Genomic DNA, 14,050 nt, shown 5'->3' on the forward strand with positions numbered 1-14,050 from the left:
TTCTCACTGCCAGATCAAAGCTGAAGATGACCAGCCCCTCCCTGGGGTCCTCTTATCCCTCAGCGGTGGCATGTTCCGTTCCAACCTCTTGACGCAGGACAATGGCATTCTGACGTTCTCAAACCTGGTAAGGTGTCCTGTAACTGAGCTCCTGCCCATCTTCCCCGTGAGGGAGCAGGGACGCGGTGTGTGTGACTTGTGCGTCGCTTGCTTGACAATGTGAGAACAGCACACCAGCGTGGAGCGTTTGAAGCTTCTCAGGGGACTAAATGTAATCAGAATGTTGCTCTCACAAGAACTTAATGCTGCTGATTCCTGTTCCTTTCCGCACGCATTTCTCGTTTTCTGGTCACCCACTTGTCACAAAGACAATGTAATTAATGACACTGGCCACACTAGCTCCTGTCTCAGGCGTCCCTTTGCTTTACCGTAGGATCTCGTCGTTTATAATGATGAGTCTTGGTTGGTGGTTAGCTTGTGTTTCTTTTGCAAAGCACGCTCTGTATAGTGGCGGATAGCACCAATTTTTAATTCCAGATATAGTTTGAGCCCCTGGCTGGCGAGGGCTCAGGAGGTGCATGCACATTAATTGTCCATCTTGTCAGTCCTGGGAATAAAGTGACTGTTGTAGGGACGTCACAGATAGGCGGTGTGGCGTATCCAAATGACCACGTGCTATGCAGTCATGCACACCCAAGTTCAAGTCTTCCCTCTGCTACGTACACTTGCTGTTTCACCTCAGGCAAGTTACTTGGCCTCTCTGAGCCTCAGTTTCTTCATTTCTAACATTCAAAGATGATTTTAATCTCTGAGTTCCTGAGGCGCACGAGAATGACAGCGGCTATTGTTAGAATTGTAAGTGCCGTTCCTGTAACTGTGGGAGAGGTAGAGGTACCATTTCTGTCCGTCTGGGACGCCCCACAGCCCTTGTGGCATAATTCCGGTCCATCATGACTTTAGTTGTCCGCTTTTAAGCCAGACCTAGATGTGAATGCGGAGGTCGTCTCTTGGCAGAGCCCTGGCCAGTATTACTTCATTGTGGTTGTCTCTTGGCAGAGCCCTGGCCAGTATTACTTCAAACCCATGATGAAAGAATTTCGGTTCGAGCCATCCTCCCAAATGATCGAGGTGCAGGAGGGGCAGAACCTGAAGATCACCATCACCGGGTACCGAACGGCCTACAGGTAGGCAGCCCCGGCCCGCGCCCTTCGTCCAGGCCTGGGCTGTGCGTTCATACCCGGGCCCCTGTTGTCTGGATGCTCAGGCCCACCTTCGTACTGCTTTTCTTTGGGAGGCAGGAAGATAAGATGCGAGGCCCACAGGTTGTCGACTGCCGCCCTTCTGATATCTCAAACTAGTGATTCAGTCACAAAGTTCCTGCTTCGAGATTGGCCTGTGAGAGCCCGTGTAGTTGCTTAAAAGTTTTATTTCTTAGAAAAATTGGAAACGTAGATTAAATTGTTAAAAGGAGGAAATACATTCACTTGACTTCAAAATGTTGAGAAGAGTATATAATGTAAAATTTCCCTCCTATCCTGTCTCCCAGTGACTCAGGTTTTCCAGTGTTTCTGAATTCTTCCAGAGATAGTTTATGCAAATACTAGTGTGTGTGTGTGTGTGTGTGTGTGTGTGTGTGTGTGTGTGTAAGTTGTATGTATATTTATATTCAAAGACACACACACTTATTTGTATATACATATAAAAGCGCTTAAGATGGAGATTAATCAGGAGTGGGTTCAGAAAAATGGCCTATTTTCAATCGAGTATGCAGCATAAAAGAGAAAGTAATTTATTTCCATTTTATTGACTATTCCATTATTTAAAATAAAGCTTAACAAAAGTAAAGTAAAATGGAATAAAATAAAGCTTAGCCTTTTAAAATTACAATTTTCTGGCACGTCTCTTAAAACGTATGAGAATAGAAATTGATGACATCCTCCTGGCTGGCTCGAGCATGGCTCAGTTTGCGGTGACACAGCTAGACCTGAATTGCGTGGGTCACAGGGGCACAGTTCTCCACTGAGCTGTTTTGCACCGGAAATCGTTGGTAAATGCAGGCCACTTTACCTGAAACTCTTTGTGTGCTTCGGGAAGCTACGGGAGTGTCATGTTCCGTTTCTCCTCTTGTCACTCCAGTTGCTATGGCACAATTTCTTCTCTGAACGGAGAACCGGAGCAGGGTGTCGCTGTGGAAGCGGTGGGACAGCGTGACTGCGCTATTTATGGAGAGGACACCGTGACAGACGAAGACGGGAAATTCAGATTGCGCGGATTGTTGGTGAGACTCGGAACACGTTTCATTACAGGGTTTTTCATACTGTGTTCAGAGGTGTCTTGTGGTGCCCCCAACACTGCTAGGAATGGGCCGGGCGCGAGGGCTGGGGAAGGCGGTAAGGTTCTAGAACCCTCCCAATTTCTTTCTTAACTGACACATCCTACCTTTTGTTTAGCTGACACGTTGGGTTGGGGTTTTGCGGCAAAATAAAGTTGATAGCCTGTGGGCTTGCTGCAACTTGTGCCTCACACTGGGTGGTTATAGCTCAGGCCTGGGCTCTCAAACCAAAGGCCCATGGGGCCAGAAGAGCAGTGCCAGCGGCTGGGGAGTCTGGGTGCTCGGCAGGGAGTGGTGAGGACTGCGGCGACCTGCGGAGGAGTGTGGCCCATGTAGGGGGGCGACAGACCTAGGGTGGCCACGGTGTTCCAATTTTTAAAAGAGGAGTCAGCAGTGCAGATTTCCATCTCCTGATTTTTAGTTGTTAACAACTAATTTTTAAATAAAATCGTAAACTTCTTTGTGTGGGCCAAACATTCAACTTATTTGCCTTTTTGGATGCAAATAACATTAGGTTATAACATTTGGTTTAGGATTTATGGTGCTTTTTTCCTCAGTTTTTATTTGTACATTCATTCATTTGCTCATTAATCAGACACTCAGTGTGCACTGAAACGGTCAGAGAGAGTGAGTGTGGGGTGGATGGCACCCACTGGACGGGGCCACTTGGATTTGGGGTTGGGTCCCCAGCCTTTCAGGTTCACAAATGGCATATTCTTAGTTGACCGCAGAGACAGTCGTGCATCTCTTGGCAGTAGACTGCTTTTTGCCCAAATCACATGAGCAGAGATGCACATCAGTGCACCATTTTATTGAGATACGCGGGGATGACACTGTTTTTTCCAAAAGATGAGAATACTCATGTTTTGTGTCCAGGACACCCCCAGTCTCAGATGTTGGGGTACCTGGAATGCAGGTCGGAAGGTTGCCTGGTGAGCCAGGAGCAGTCAGGCTGAAGGAGGAGGATGGACTTGGGGTCTGGTCCAGCTGGCTGCACACACTCCCCTCTGTGGAGTGTTCTCATCAGAGTCATCCACATGACCGATGCTCCCTCCGCGCTGTCCTCTGCCCTGTGGGAGCCCTGCCCATGCTGCTGCGCCCTGCTGTCCCCAGGCCCGCTTTCCTGCCTTGAGGCAGTGCTTGCACAGGGAACAGGAGGAGCGGCTGGCAGCCTGGGTGTTCTGCCTTGTGCTGGCTGCAGCCGGGGCCCAGGGACATGCGACAGGTCGTTAGCACCAGCCTCACTGTGTCACGCGTTTAGTGTAAGCCCAGCCTTTGCAATTTTGTCCTTCGCTGGCCACACAAACGCTTTCCTGCTCCACTCTTTCTGAGTTGGAACCCTGCTTCTGCCATGTCTTAGCTGGATGAGTTCAGGCAAGTTTTTTATCCTTTCTGTATCTGTCTGGTCATCTGTAAAATGAGGATGAGCATGATGTCTGCCTTACGTAATGGCTTGAGTATTCAGTGAGTGAAAACACGTGTGACAAACAGAGTGGCGCCTGGCACATCAGCTCAGTAAATGGTCAAAAAGGAAGAGCAGCGCCCTCCCGAGGTGGCCCTCACTGGAACCGTGAGCCTGGGGCTTTCGTCTGCAGCTTTCCTACCCTGAGGTGGCGACAGCAGGAGAAGGGGCCTGGGAGGTGCCGCTCTAGTTCTGTCTTAGGGGAGCCCCCTCACCCCGGCCCACCTCCGTGCTCTTGGCTTACCTCGCTGTCACGGTTGCAGGAAGGCCAGTTCTGCGTCACCTCCCGTGTGCCCCGCCACCAGTGTCTTGCTGGCCCAGGCATGTTTTTCTAAACTCACCACTGTAACATTTTATTTAATTAAACTGAATATAGTTTTCTCCGCCACCTCAGCTGATTTCCATTTGTACTGATGCTCCCAACACCCGCCTCCTCCTTCTAACAGGTGTTAATTCATTAACACTTTCAGGATTTTTTTAGGATCACCTCCTTGTGGCAAGCCACAGGTTCTGGAGGAATAGTGTTAGTCGCTTCTCATCCGGGGTTTGGGATGTGAGTTTGCCAGTCTCCAGAGGACCGTAGGCTGGTGACCCCTTGTCGAAGATTTCCTAAGGATTTGGATCCCGGGTGGGATCCATTTGTTCATCTGAGCTTTCTGGGCAGTGTGCTTGTCTGGGCAGGTTGGGTGAGAAGCTGCACCACCAGGTGCTGTTGCCAAGGGATGCACTCGGCCACGACAGAGCTCGGGCCAATGAAGAGGGGAGCGGCTGCCCGGTGGGCTCCTGCCTGGTCCAGGCACCTGGGCCAGTGGGCAGTGCCACTTCCCAGCTTCTGCAGTCTTGTCTCCTTTTCTTCATGTATCGCCCCGAACCCAATGCTGCCAATCCTAACTGAGCTATAAAGTGAATTAATATGTCCATTGGTGATCATAAATTAGATCCTTTTTAAAAAAAATAATAACTTCTTTGCATTCGTAAAGGTACCATGTGCTCATTATAAAGTAGTTGAAGCAACATGTCCAAAAAGATAAAACTTTCGAAAGAGGGAAAAACTACCACCTGGAATTGCCCCGTTTAATGCAGAGTGAATGCCATTTCTGAGGCTGCTCTGTCTGCAATGGACACGATCACAGTGCACATTATCTTAGGAGACCAGACCTGTATTATCCGTGCTCGTTTAAAAATAAACGGTCACATTCTTAGAGTTCTCCCCTCTCGGGTGCATATGGACACCTATGAACCCAGCTGTGCTGCTGGTGATCGGAAATTGGTTGTTTTAAAAGTTTTGTTTTGTTTTGTTTTGTTTTTAAAAAACCCAGCCTAGTATAAGTGATCTATCATCCTTTGGAGCAAGATACAGATATTTTCTTTTAATAAGTATGTAAAAAAAATAATCCAGAAATTTGCAAACTGAGTTTATTTATAGTAAAGCCTTACTTTTAATCTGAATTATGGTTTGATTTTGTCTTCTAGAGATTCTCCTTTGAACTCATACCTCTCTATCAGAGCTGCCACTAGCCAATACAGCAGTATGAAAAACAAACCAAAAACCTCATTCCTTCGAGGAAATTTACTTCCATCTCTTGGAAAATTGTCATCACGTGCTGGCTTTCTTAAAAGAAAATACTGTTGTCTGCCAGAAATTATTTGAGTTAATATATGTACATTCTCCATGTGTACAACGTCAAAAGAAAAGTTTTATAGTGGTGACTTTTTTGGCAAACATGACATATGCCTGTAAATTAGAGTAATAGAAAAAAAAATTTAAAGAAGAAAATTTTTTTAAAAAAGGAAAAAACCTGAAATCTCGCTTCCCGGAAATAAAATCCGTGATAAGCATTCGGGAGTGTCATTCCAGGTATCATTCGATGCACATATACAGAGAGAGGGGAGGGGTGGACAGCAAAGAAAGAAGAATTGTATCAGAATAAGAGCACATCATGCTTGGAATAAGGAACCGCATTTAGTTTTCCTTGGGTAGAAGAAAGTGAATTGGGATCAGAGGAATCGCAGAATGTCAGATAAATGTTTCTTCATCAGAGTGCTTTTTAAAGGAACTCTCCAGAATGTTGATGGGCCCTGCCGACTGGGGACTAAGGTGGGGCAGCAAAGTTCCCATCCTGGTCAGGGCCTGCGGTCAGAAGAGGCTCAGATCAGGTTGCGTGTGGCGAGTCTTTCTCTGGAGAAGTGACACCTGCGTTTGTTTGCAGCCGGGCTGTGTGTACCACGTTCAGCTCAAGGCGGAAGGCAACGATCACATCGAACGGGCCCTCCCCCACCACCGGCTGGTTGTGGTAAGGCATGAAATGCCCCAGCGGATCGGGGTGCGATTGCGTCCCTGATCAGAGTCCTTTGGTGCTCCTCTCGCTGACGGCTTTACATCTGTTTTGGGGGGATCTTCAAATCCTAACTAAGAGTCCTCTTAGAACAGTGCCATCTTCCCAAGCAGCATCTCAAGTGGGGTTTTTAATGAACAGCGCGGCTGTCTTGCATCCAGAGAAGGTGTTTGAACTGTCATTTCCCCACTTCCCCCGCAAGCTCCGATCATCATTCGGCAAGTGCAGGATCTTAAGGCACAAGTAGCATCTCCAGTCAAGGGAGTGTGATAAAGTAAACATGGACTTAATGCTATTTCCCCATGTTCATTCACATTGTTTTTCCCATTTGGTGGGCGGAGTCTTGAAATTTCAGAGAATGTCTTAGCTAATTGATCCCTAAAGAGGCAGCCCTCCAGGTCACAGGAAGTGACTGGGAATCATTTAAAGTGAAGCTTTTCTCCAAGGAATAACTCTCACTTGCTACACTGGGGGGCTTGGGTGGGACAAAAGGGACTGCCTCTTGGCGGCCTTATTAGGTGGCATTAAGTTAGGGAGGGAGATGGTGAACCATTCAGGACTATTTGGCCTAGCAAGTGGGTTTTCCTGACATCTTCATGGCATCTGGCATTTTAGATGGCCGTGATGGCTACATTTTACAATTTTATATTTCCTTGCTGGGGTGACTTAGGCCAGGATCACAAGCAGTCGTGTGGACTGCAGCCTGGCAGGTATGAAGGAGTGACAGACAGGAGAGCACACGCTCACCCAGATGGGGTGGACGTGGCTCAGCTCCTGCTGATCGTGGCCAAGCGAAAACATCTTCCTCTTTTTTCAAGGGAAGCTGGAAAGTCTGGCTTTTTTTGAATATGAAAAGTTTTTAAATGGTGCCAAGTAATTAAAACTAAGAAAATAAATGCTGTACTTGTCAGAATGTCTGTGGGCCAGGGGTAGCCCGTCTACTCACTGTCAGTTTATGACCTTGGACTTGGGCTACTTCTGTAGCGAACTTGGCTCTCCTAATAGAAAAAGTGAAGTTCATTATGAAACAGCCCTGGGATGTCACAGCTGGAGCAGCAGATCCTCTTCCGGCTTCCTCGGACCAGCATTCCTTCTCTTTCTAGGTCGGGAATAACGACATCGACGATGTAAACATCATAGTTTTCCGGCAGATTAATCAGTTTGATTTAAGTGGCAATGTGATCACTTCCTCCGAGTATCTTCCTACGTTATGGGTAAGGCCAGTTTATTTTTATTTTTATTTTTTTATTTTTAGGTGATGCAACCATTGCTTGACTTCACAGATTGCAAGGACCTTGTCACCTTACAATCTCTTATGTTTTTGTTTTTTACACCTACAGCACCTAGTCTTCCTAGGTGGTCTCCCATCTAAGTACTAAGCAGGCCCGACCTTGCTTAGCTTCCGAGATCAGAGAGGATCAGGCTTGTTCAGGGTGGCATGGCCATAGACAAGGCCAGTTGTTTAAGGCGAAAATAATTGTGTACTTTTCGGCTTTGAGGTGAGTCAGAGCAGGATGTCTGGGCCTGTCTAGCGCTGGCTTCAGAGTCCTATAGGTGGAGATGCTGAGGGTTGAGGTTGAGATTTGAGAAACTTCGATCCCAGCATGTATCTGGGGGAATAATTGCTGACTGCTGGCGAGGAATGCCGTCCAGTTTCAGATCACCATTTTGCTGGCAGTGTATATCTTTGGAAGCATTGTAGTAGAAGCCTAATGAATGATCAGTACGATCTGGAGTCTGAAACAGAAAGACCACTTTAAGGGAGAATGCCTCCTAACTGTTTAAATTCTGTCTGGGGTGGAGGTGGTGGGCAGTGGACCAAAACCCAGACGGTCTGAACTGTCACTTGTCACTGGTGGTTACTCACGTTGTCGCCTTGGGCTGTCACTTCATTCTCATGGACCTCGGTTCCGTCTCTCCCTCTGTAAAACCAGGGAGTTGGACTCAGTGACCTCTTGAGGTCTCTTCAAGCTCTAACAAGACGTCCATGTTAGTGATTAATGCAGAAGTGTTGTACAGTGCCTTGCGACCCTTTGAAAGATGTTAATGAATTGCCACAGGAGTGGAATTTTTAGAGGGACTCAGAATCATAGACTGCAGAGTGTTGGGTTTGGGTGAGAACATGCACTTAGGTTTTAACTCACCTCTGCCCTGCCCTTCAGTTCAGGGGTTGCAAGCATGCTCCCTGTGTGGGCCAGACAGGTAAGCCCAGAGAGTGAGGAGGGCTAGGTGGGTGCAGGGCACACTGGGGAACCCATGTCCCGTACAAGGGGGGGCGGATGGGAGGGGACGGTGCCACTCCGCTCCCTCTGTTTGCTGCCGTGTTGACATTCTGGCCCAGGGTTAACATCACTTCCCAATTTTCCAGAGAATCCGGCAGTTAGGGTTTTTCGAAGTCACCTGATTTTTAAATGTAGGCAGTGAATTCACATTTACTTAGAACATGTACAGGTTAAAAGAACGCAGATGTGGTCTTTGATGGGACCCATGGGTTTCCGCCTCCAGTATTCCCTGTGACTTTGGTTTTAGGAAAACTCTTCCTGACTTGGGTGTTATGTAGAGTGTGAGCGTGGCCCGGGAGGGGCGGCTCTGGCACTCTGCTGTGGGGGGCCAGGCTGGAACTCCCAGTGTTAGCACCAGTTAGCACCATCGTGCCCGTCACATACAGCGTGAGAACGGCCAATAGCCCTAGGCCGGAGAGAAAGAAGGGCCAGAGACAAGCACTAAACTGCTTCTGGAAGCAGCCTGAGAACCAAAGGCCAAATGGGAACACGTTTCAAGTTCAGTGAATGCTTGTGGAGTTAAGATTACAGCCTATGGAGAGGCAGTGCCAGGGGAGTGAGACCCTCAGTGACCTGGGTTGAGTCCCAGGCTGCACCATGTGTAAATTAGGTGACCTTAGGTGACACAGGTTCTCTGAGTGATAATAGTAATAGCCAGGATCGGTGACGACATATCTAAGGCACTGGTTGCATGCCTGGCATACTACAGATGTGTCAGAAGCTGTTCTTTTTAACATTATTACCATTTTGAGTATTAACGTAAGTCGTCGGAATCTGTCACGTCTTGCACTTCCGGAGTCGTGGAAGGTTGAGGACTGCGTTACGCGTGGCCTGTCGGGGGACGGTTTCTCTCTCACATGTCCGTGCTTCCACGACCCTTTCCCCGGGAGATCACCTGTCCTGAGGATGTCTGAGTTGGGAGGCTTATCGTGTTTCGGTTCGCAAGGCCGTCCTGCTTTGTTTTGCTCTCCAGGTAAAGCTCTACAAGAGCGAAAACCTCGACAACCCAGTTCAGACGGTGTCTCTCGGCCAGTCCCTCTTCTTCCACTTCCCGCCGCTGCTCAGAGACGGCCAGGTACCGGCCACGCGCCGCTCTCGTTTCCGTCTTCGTTTCAGCTCCACTCTTCCGTTTGAGGAAGCACAGTCCTCTCGTTTTCTCCCTGAATCCCACTCTTTAGAAGTGAGATTCAGGGAGAAAACGAGAGGACTGTGCTTCTCGTGTTTCATAAACTTTCTTTAGAAGTGGTCGACGTCGTCCTCTCTGAATCAAAGGAGGTTGGATTCAGTTAGTGATGATTTTTTTCTTAATCAATGTTTTTCCATTTACAAAAATAATACACATTCATGGCAGGAGACTCAGGGAAGAGAATCAGACACAACCCCATCATCCAGACGTGACCACTGTTGAGACGTCGATAGGTACCTTTTGGTCTTTTTTCAGTGTGTGCACACGTATTTGTATAAGTATAAATATACAGATATGTACATGTGAGCAAGTCAAAGCTGGGACTGTGTCGTACATTATTTTGTGAGGCATGCTTTTCAGTGAAGACCGTGTCACAAATCTTTTGCCCATCATCAAATTATCTGTAACATGATTTTTAATGTTTGCACAATAGTCCATAACATTGGAAACACCGTAATTGATTTAACCAGATCCCTAATGTCAGACATCATTTACTGATTATAGAATGTTTATTATCGATTCGAATTGAACAGAGCAATGTTGTAATTGGCCTGGTGGGAGCGACCTTTGCAAAGAATTCTATTCCTCTCTGGAGGACTTAGCCTGGGGGTGTCAGGAGTGGGCCTGTTTTGTGACGTTCCCTCTCCCGGCTTCTCACCACCACAGGGATGATACGCTATGTCCTTTCTAGGCGTGACATGGCTATACAGAAATGAAATAGGTTGTGATGGGATTTGGGGGTTCCTCCCCATTTCTGCAGATGCTCTCTGACATACATACTTTAGGCAGTTTGGGCTCTAGGGTCAGACCTCACCTGGGTTCTAAGCCTGCTCGGCACCTTGTTTGCTTAGTGACCCTGGGCAAGTCACTCTCAAATTCTTCAGGCCTCGCACTCCCATCTGTAAGTCTGGGTGGTCACCCCAGTCTTGTCTGTGGCTGAGAGCAGAGCAGGTGTTGACCTGGCACAGGGGCTCAGCACTCAGGGCTGTGACCGTCACTGAGACCTTTCCAGAGATGCTGTGTTCTTACAGTGCACCAGTTAATGAGCCACTGAAGTGTCGTCCTTGCAAAGTCACCCTCGTTTTGGATTGCGAACCGTCTTCCCCAGTTTGATCATGTACCTCCCTCATCCATATTGGCTCGTTAGAACTTCTCGTGTTTCATAAAGCTAGGTCCTCAAAGGGCCATAATTGTCATAGTTGAACATGCTCATAAAAAGTGCCACAGGCCTTGTAAGCTATACCAGAAGACACAGTCTCAGGGACATTGGGGACACACTGCTGTCACTGACAGAATAGCCCACTGAGGTTTATTACTCTGTAGTTAGCGACTTTGGTTTAGATGTGTAAACTTGGGGATTTCATTTGAAACGTAAAGTCCTTTACATCACAGCCACACGTGAGGTTTTAGTTTTCGTTTGCTTTGCCCAGACTGCCCTTTATGAAACGACTTCTTGCTTGCGCACAGAATTACGTCGTGCTTCTGGACTCCACGCTCCCCAGGTCCCAGTATGACTACGTTTTGCCTCAAGTTTCTTTCACTGCAGTGGGCTACCATAAGCACATCACCTTGATTTTTAATCCCACGGTAAGGAAAACCCCATGGGGCTGGCGGGAGAAGGCAGATTCATACACCCTGTGCCCGAGGTTTGGGTAGAGGGAGGTCGGCTGTTTAAAGGGGCCTCAGTGTGGGCCCTGTAGCATCCCGGGTCCTGCATCCTAGATTTCCCCAGGTGCGTTTCTACTTGTCCTAGCCTGATGCCTTCGTGCCTTTGAGGAAGAAACTGGCGATGAGGGGGGTGGAATTGTTCAGGCCAGTGGCTCAGGTGTGATTTTTGGGGAGGAAGGTTACCACTTGGCCACTGCGTCGTGATTGGTGGCATTGTGGTCCTCCAGGAGGCACATGATGCCTGATCCGCCGAAACTCCTAGAGCTAGCTGCCAATTTACAGGACATATATAGAGGACGCAGCAGCATGTAATGGATACCACAAAATAAAGATTGTGGGAAACTGCAGATCAGCAATCTGGAACCTGATTTATATGACAGATTGTAAGAGAAAAAAATATCGTACGGACGATACCTGTGGATTAAAAGAAATTTACTCAGTTTATCAGCTAGTTGCCATGTGTGGATCTCGTATGAGACATACTAAAAAAAACCAGGCATGTGGCCTGTGTTCTGATTGGCCCAGGTGAAAGGTGAGGGCTTTTTTGGAAGAAAATGTGAATGGCCACTGGGGTACAAGTAGCAGTTACTACGTCTCGCAAGGCGTAATCTTGGCGACTAGCACATTTGTCACGATGTGCCTGAGCCTAGGACAATGCACATCTGGAACTCATTGAATGAGGCTCTTTGCTTCTCGACCACAGGATCTCCCTGCTCTCCACAGTGCTTAGGGTCCTCGGTTTAGACGGTGGACATTCAGGGGGCGAGGAACACCTTGTGGTGGCCGCTGTTTCTGAGTGTCAGAGCAGGAAATGAGTTTGGATAGCAGAGGGCGCATCTGAAAATCTGTCTGAGTTGCCTTGGTTCCTTGCTTTGGAGAGGGAGCGTTTGGGTCGCATGGGGTCGTCTGGTGTCTGGGGTAGCCAGTCTGGAAGGCTGGGGGGTCACGGCTGTGTAATAGTGGGTGGCAGACAAGTGACGGTGCTCTTGGTGTTTGCAGAGGAAACTGCCTGAGCAAGACATCGCGCAGGGTTCCTACATCGCCTTGCCTCTGACGCTGCTTGTCCTGCTGGCTGGCTACAACCACGATAAGGTAGGGACTCCAGGAATGTCACGTGAAAGGGGATGTGTCAGCGAGTGACCCCTCGCAGCTGTGAAGTGACAGAAGAATATCCAGCGTCATGGAAACAACAACATTTTAGGGTTGGGAGGGACCGTGAAAGCCCCGAGTGCAGCCCCTGCCGTCCTGTCACGGCCATAAATATCGCGTAGCATCTCTCCTGACCCGTAAATCTCGGTTACTCCCAGGCAGCGGTCCCCAGCCTTTCTGGCAGCAGGGACCGGTGCTCCTGTGAGAATCTTAATGCCTGATGGTCTGAGGCGGAGCTGAGGCGGTGATGCTGGCACTGGGGAGCGGCTGCAAATACAGATGAAGCTTCACTCGCTTGCCCACTGCTCACCTGCCATGCGGCCCGGTTCCTAACAGGCCATGGACTGGTACTGATCCGCGGCCCGGGGGTTAGGGACCCCTGCTCCCAGGGATGAGTTGCTCACAGAGAGAGCCAGCCTGTCTCTGCTGAGTTCCTCGTGCGAGGCTGCCTCACTTGGAGCTGAGGCCCTCCCATTAGCACGTGGTGGCGACCGGGCCTGAGGAAGGAGGTGAGCTGATGGGGGGGCTCCGGTGTCCATCTGGGCAGAAGTCTCCCGGCCTCCCTCTCCTTCTCACCTTCTGCCTTTCTTTCCAGCTCATTCCCTTGCTGTTGCAGTTGACAAGTCGACTGCAGGGCGTCCGGGCTCTTGGCCAGACAGCGTCCGACAACAGCGGCCCAGAAGATGTGAAGAGACAAGCCAAGAAACAGAAGACAAGGCGGACGTGAGGAGGAGGGGCGGTGAAATCCCACTGGGACAGGCCACAGCTTGGTGCCCCTTGCCCCTGCACCTGTGTGGGCGTAGCCACCGGCACCTGTCGTCCCCCATACCCGGCCCTCTGGTGCAATGCGACGAATAGACCCTCCTGTCACTCTGCTGAGCACAATTTATTGTCTGAGTTGAAGATAATTTATTATTATTATTATTATTTTTGTCAAAGAGGTATTTAAGCCGTGCCGATGGCGTGAGAATGTAATCCTTACTCTTCAGCATTCATCTGAGAGAGGAATTCTAGCAAGTGTGAGTTTGGGGCCTCTCGTGAAATACCTGTTGGAGTCACGTTCTCCCTTGTCCCTTTGCATCCAAGGGCCCTGCTGGAGACGGCACAATGTGTGTCTGCTGCCAGGAGGGTGTGTTAGGTAAAATCAATAAAGTTACCCGTTCGTATGTGTTGTAGCTCCTCTCACATGTATTCCTTGGACGACAGTGACATAATGCCAGGCTCACAGACTGAGATGCCCAGAGGGGGGCACGCAGGTCCTGAGTGAAGGGCTGGGACGAAAAAGTCCTCAGCAAAGACTGATACACAGCAGCTGTTTGTTGGCTTCCATGGTAGAGGAACGGGGGATGGGGGGTGCTCGTGGCAAAACAAAACGTCCCCACCCTATCCTCAGGAGCCGGTTTCTCTAGCTCACTGGGACAGCAGGAGTGCACGCTCATGTTTCTGGAGAAGCCAGAAAGATAGCATTTTATGCGAAATCTTCCAAGTTTTAAACATTAGCAACATTCAATTTTTTAAAAACCTCACGTTTTTGGCCATACAAAACATGTGTTTCAGATGGGTAAGGCTTGAAGGCCACTGGTTTGCGCGAGGGATCCTCAGAAATTCACAGCATTTGAACGGTGTTAAGTCCTT

At 48.8% G+C, this 14,050-nt stretch overlaps 1 protein-coding gene and 1 pseudogene across 1 annotated transcript in view; one reads left to right on the plus strand and one right to left on the minus strand.

Annotated features, from left to right (window-relative positions):
* Nucleotides 1-13,590, plus strand: part of LOC120620437 (nodal modulator 1) — a 49,299-nt gene extending 35,709 nt beyond the window's left edge. Inside the window, exons 23-31 of the mRNA XM_039885430.1 lie at nt 14-127; nt 1,057-1,184; nt 2,137-2,278; nt 6,005-6,088; nt 7,234-7,344; nt 9,386-9,487; nt 11,066-11,185; nt 12,266-12,358; nt 13,011-13,590. Coding sequence (XP_039741364.1) covers nt 14-127; nt 1,057-1,184; nt 2,137-2,278; nt 6,005-6,088; nt 7,234-7,344; nt 9,386-9,487; nt 11,066-11,185; nt 12,266-12,358; nt 13,011-13,142 — 1,026 coding nt within the window. The 3' untranslated portion in view covers nt 13,143-13,590. The remainder of the gene's footprint in view (nt 1-13; nt 128-1,056; nt 1,185-2,136; nt 2,279-6,004; nt 6,089-7,233; nt 7,345-9,385; nt 9,488-11,065; nt 11,186-12,265; nt 12,359-13,010) is intronic.
* Nucleotides 7,462-7,580, minus strand: LOC120620640 (uncharacterized; annotated as a pseudogene).
* Nucleotides 13,591-14,050: the final 460 nt, after the last annotated feature.

The sequence above is a fragment of the Pteropus medius genome, unplaced genomic scaffold (genome assembly GCF_902729225.1).
Source record: "Pteropus medius unplaced genomic scaffold, Ma_sr-lr_union100, whole genome shotgun sequence".
In the NCBI taxonomy this organism is placed as follows: Eukaryota; Metazoa; Chordata; class Mammalia; order Chiroptera; family Pteropodidae; genus Pteropus; species Pteropus medius.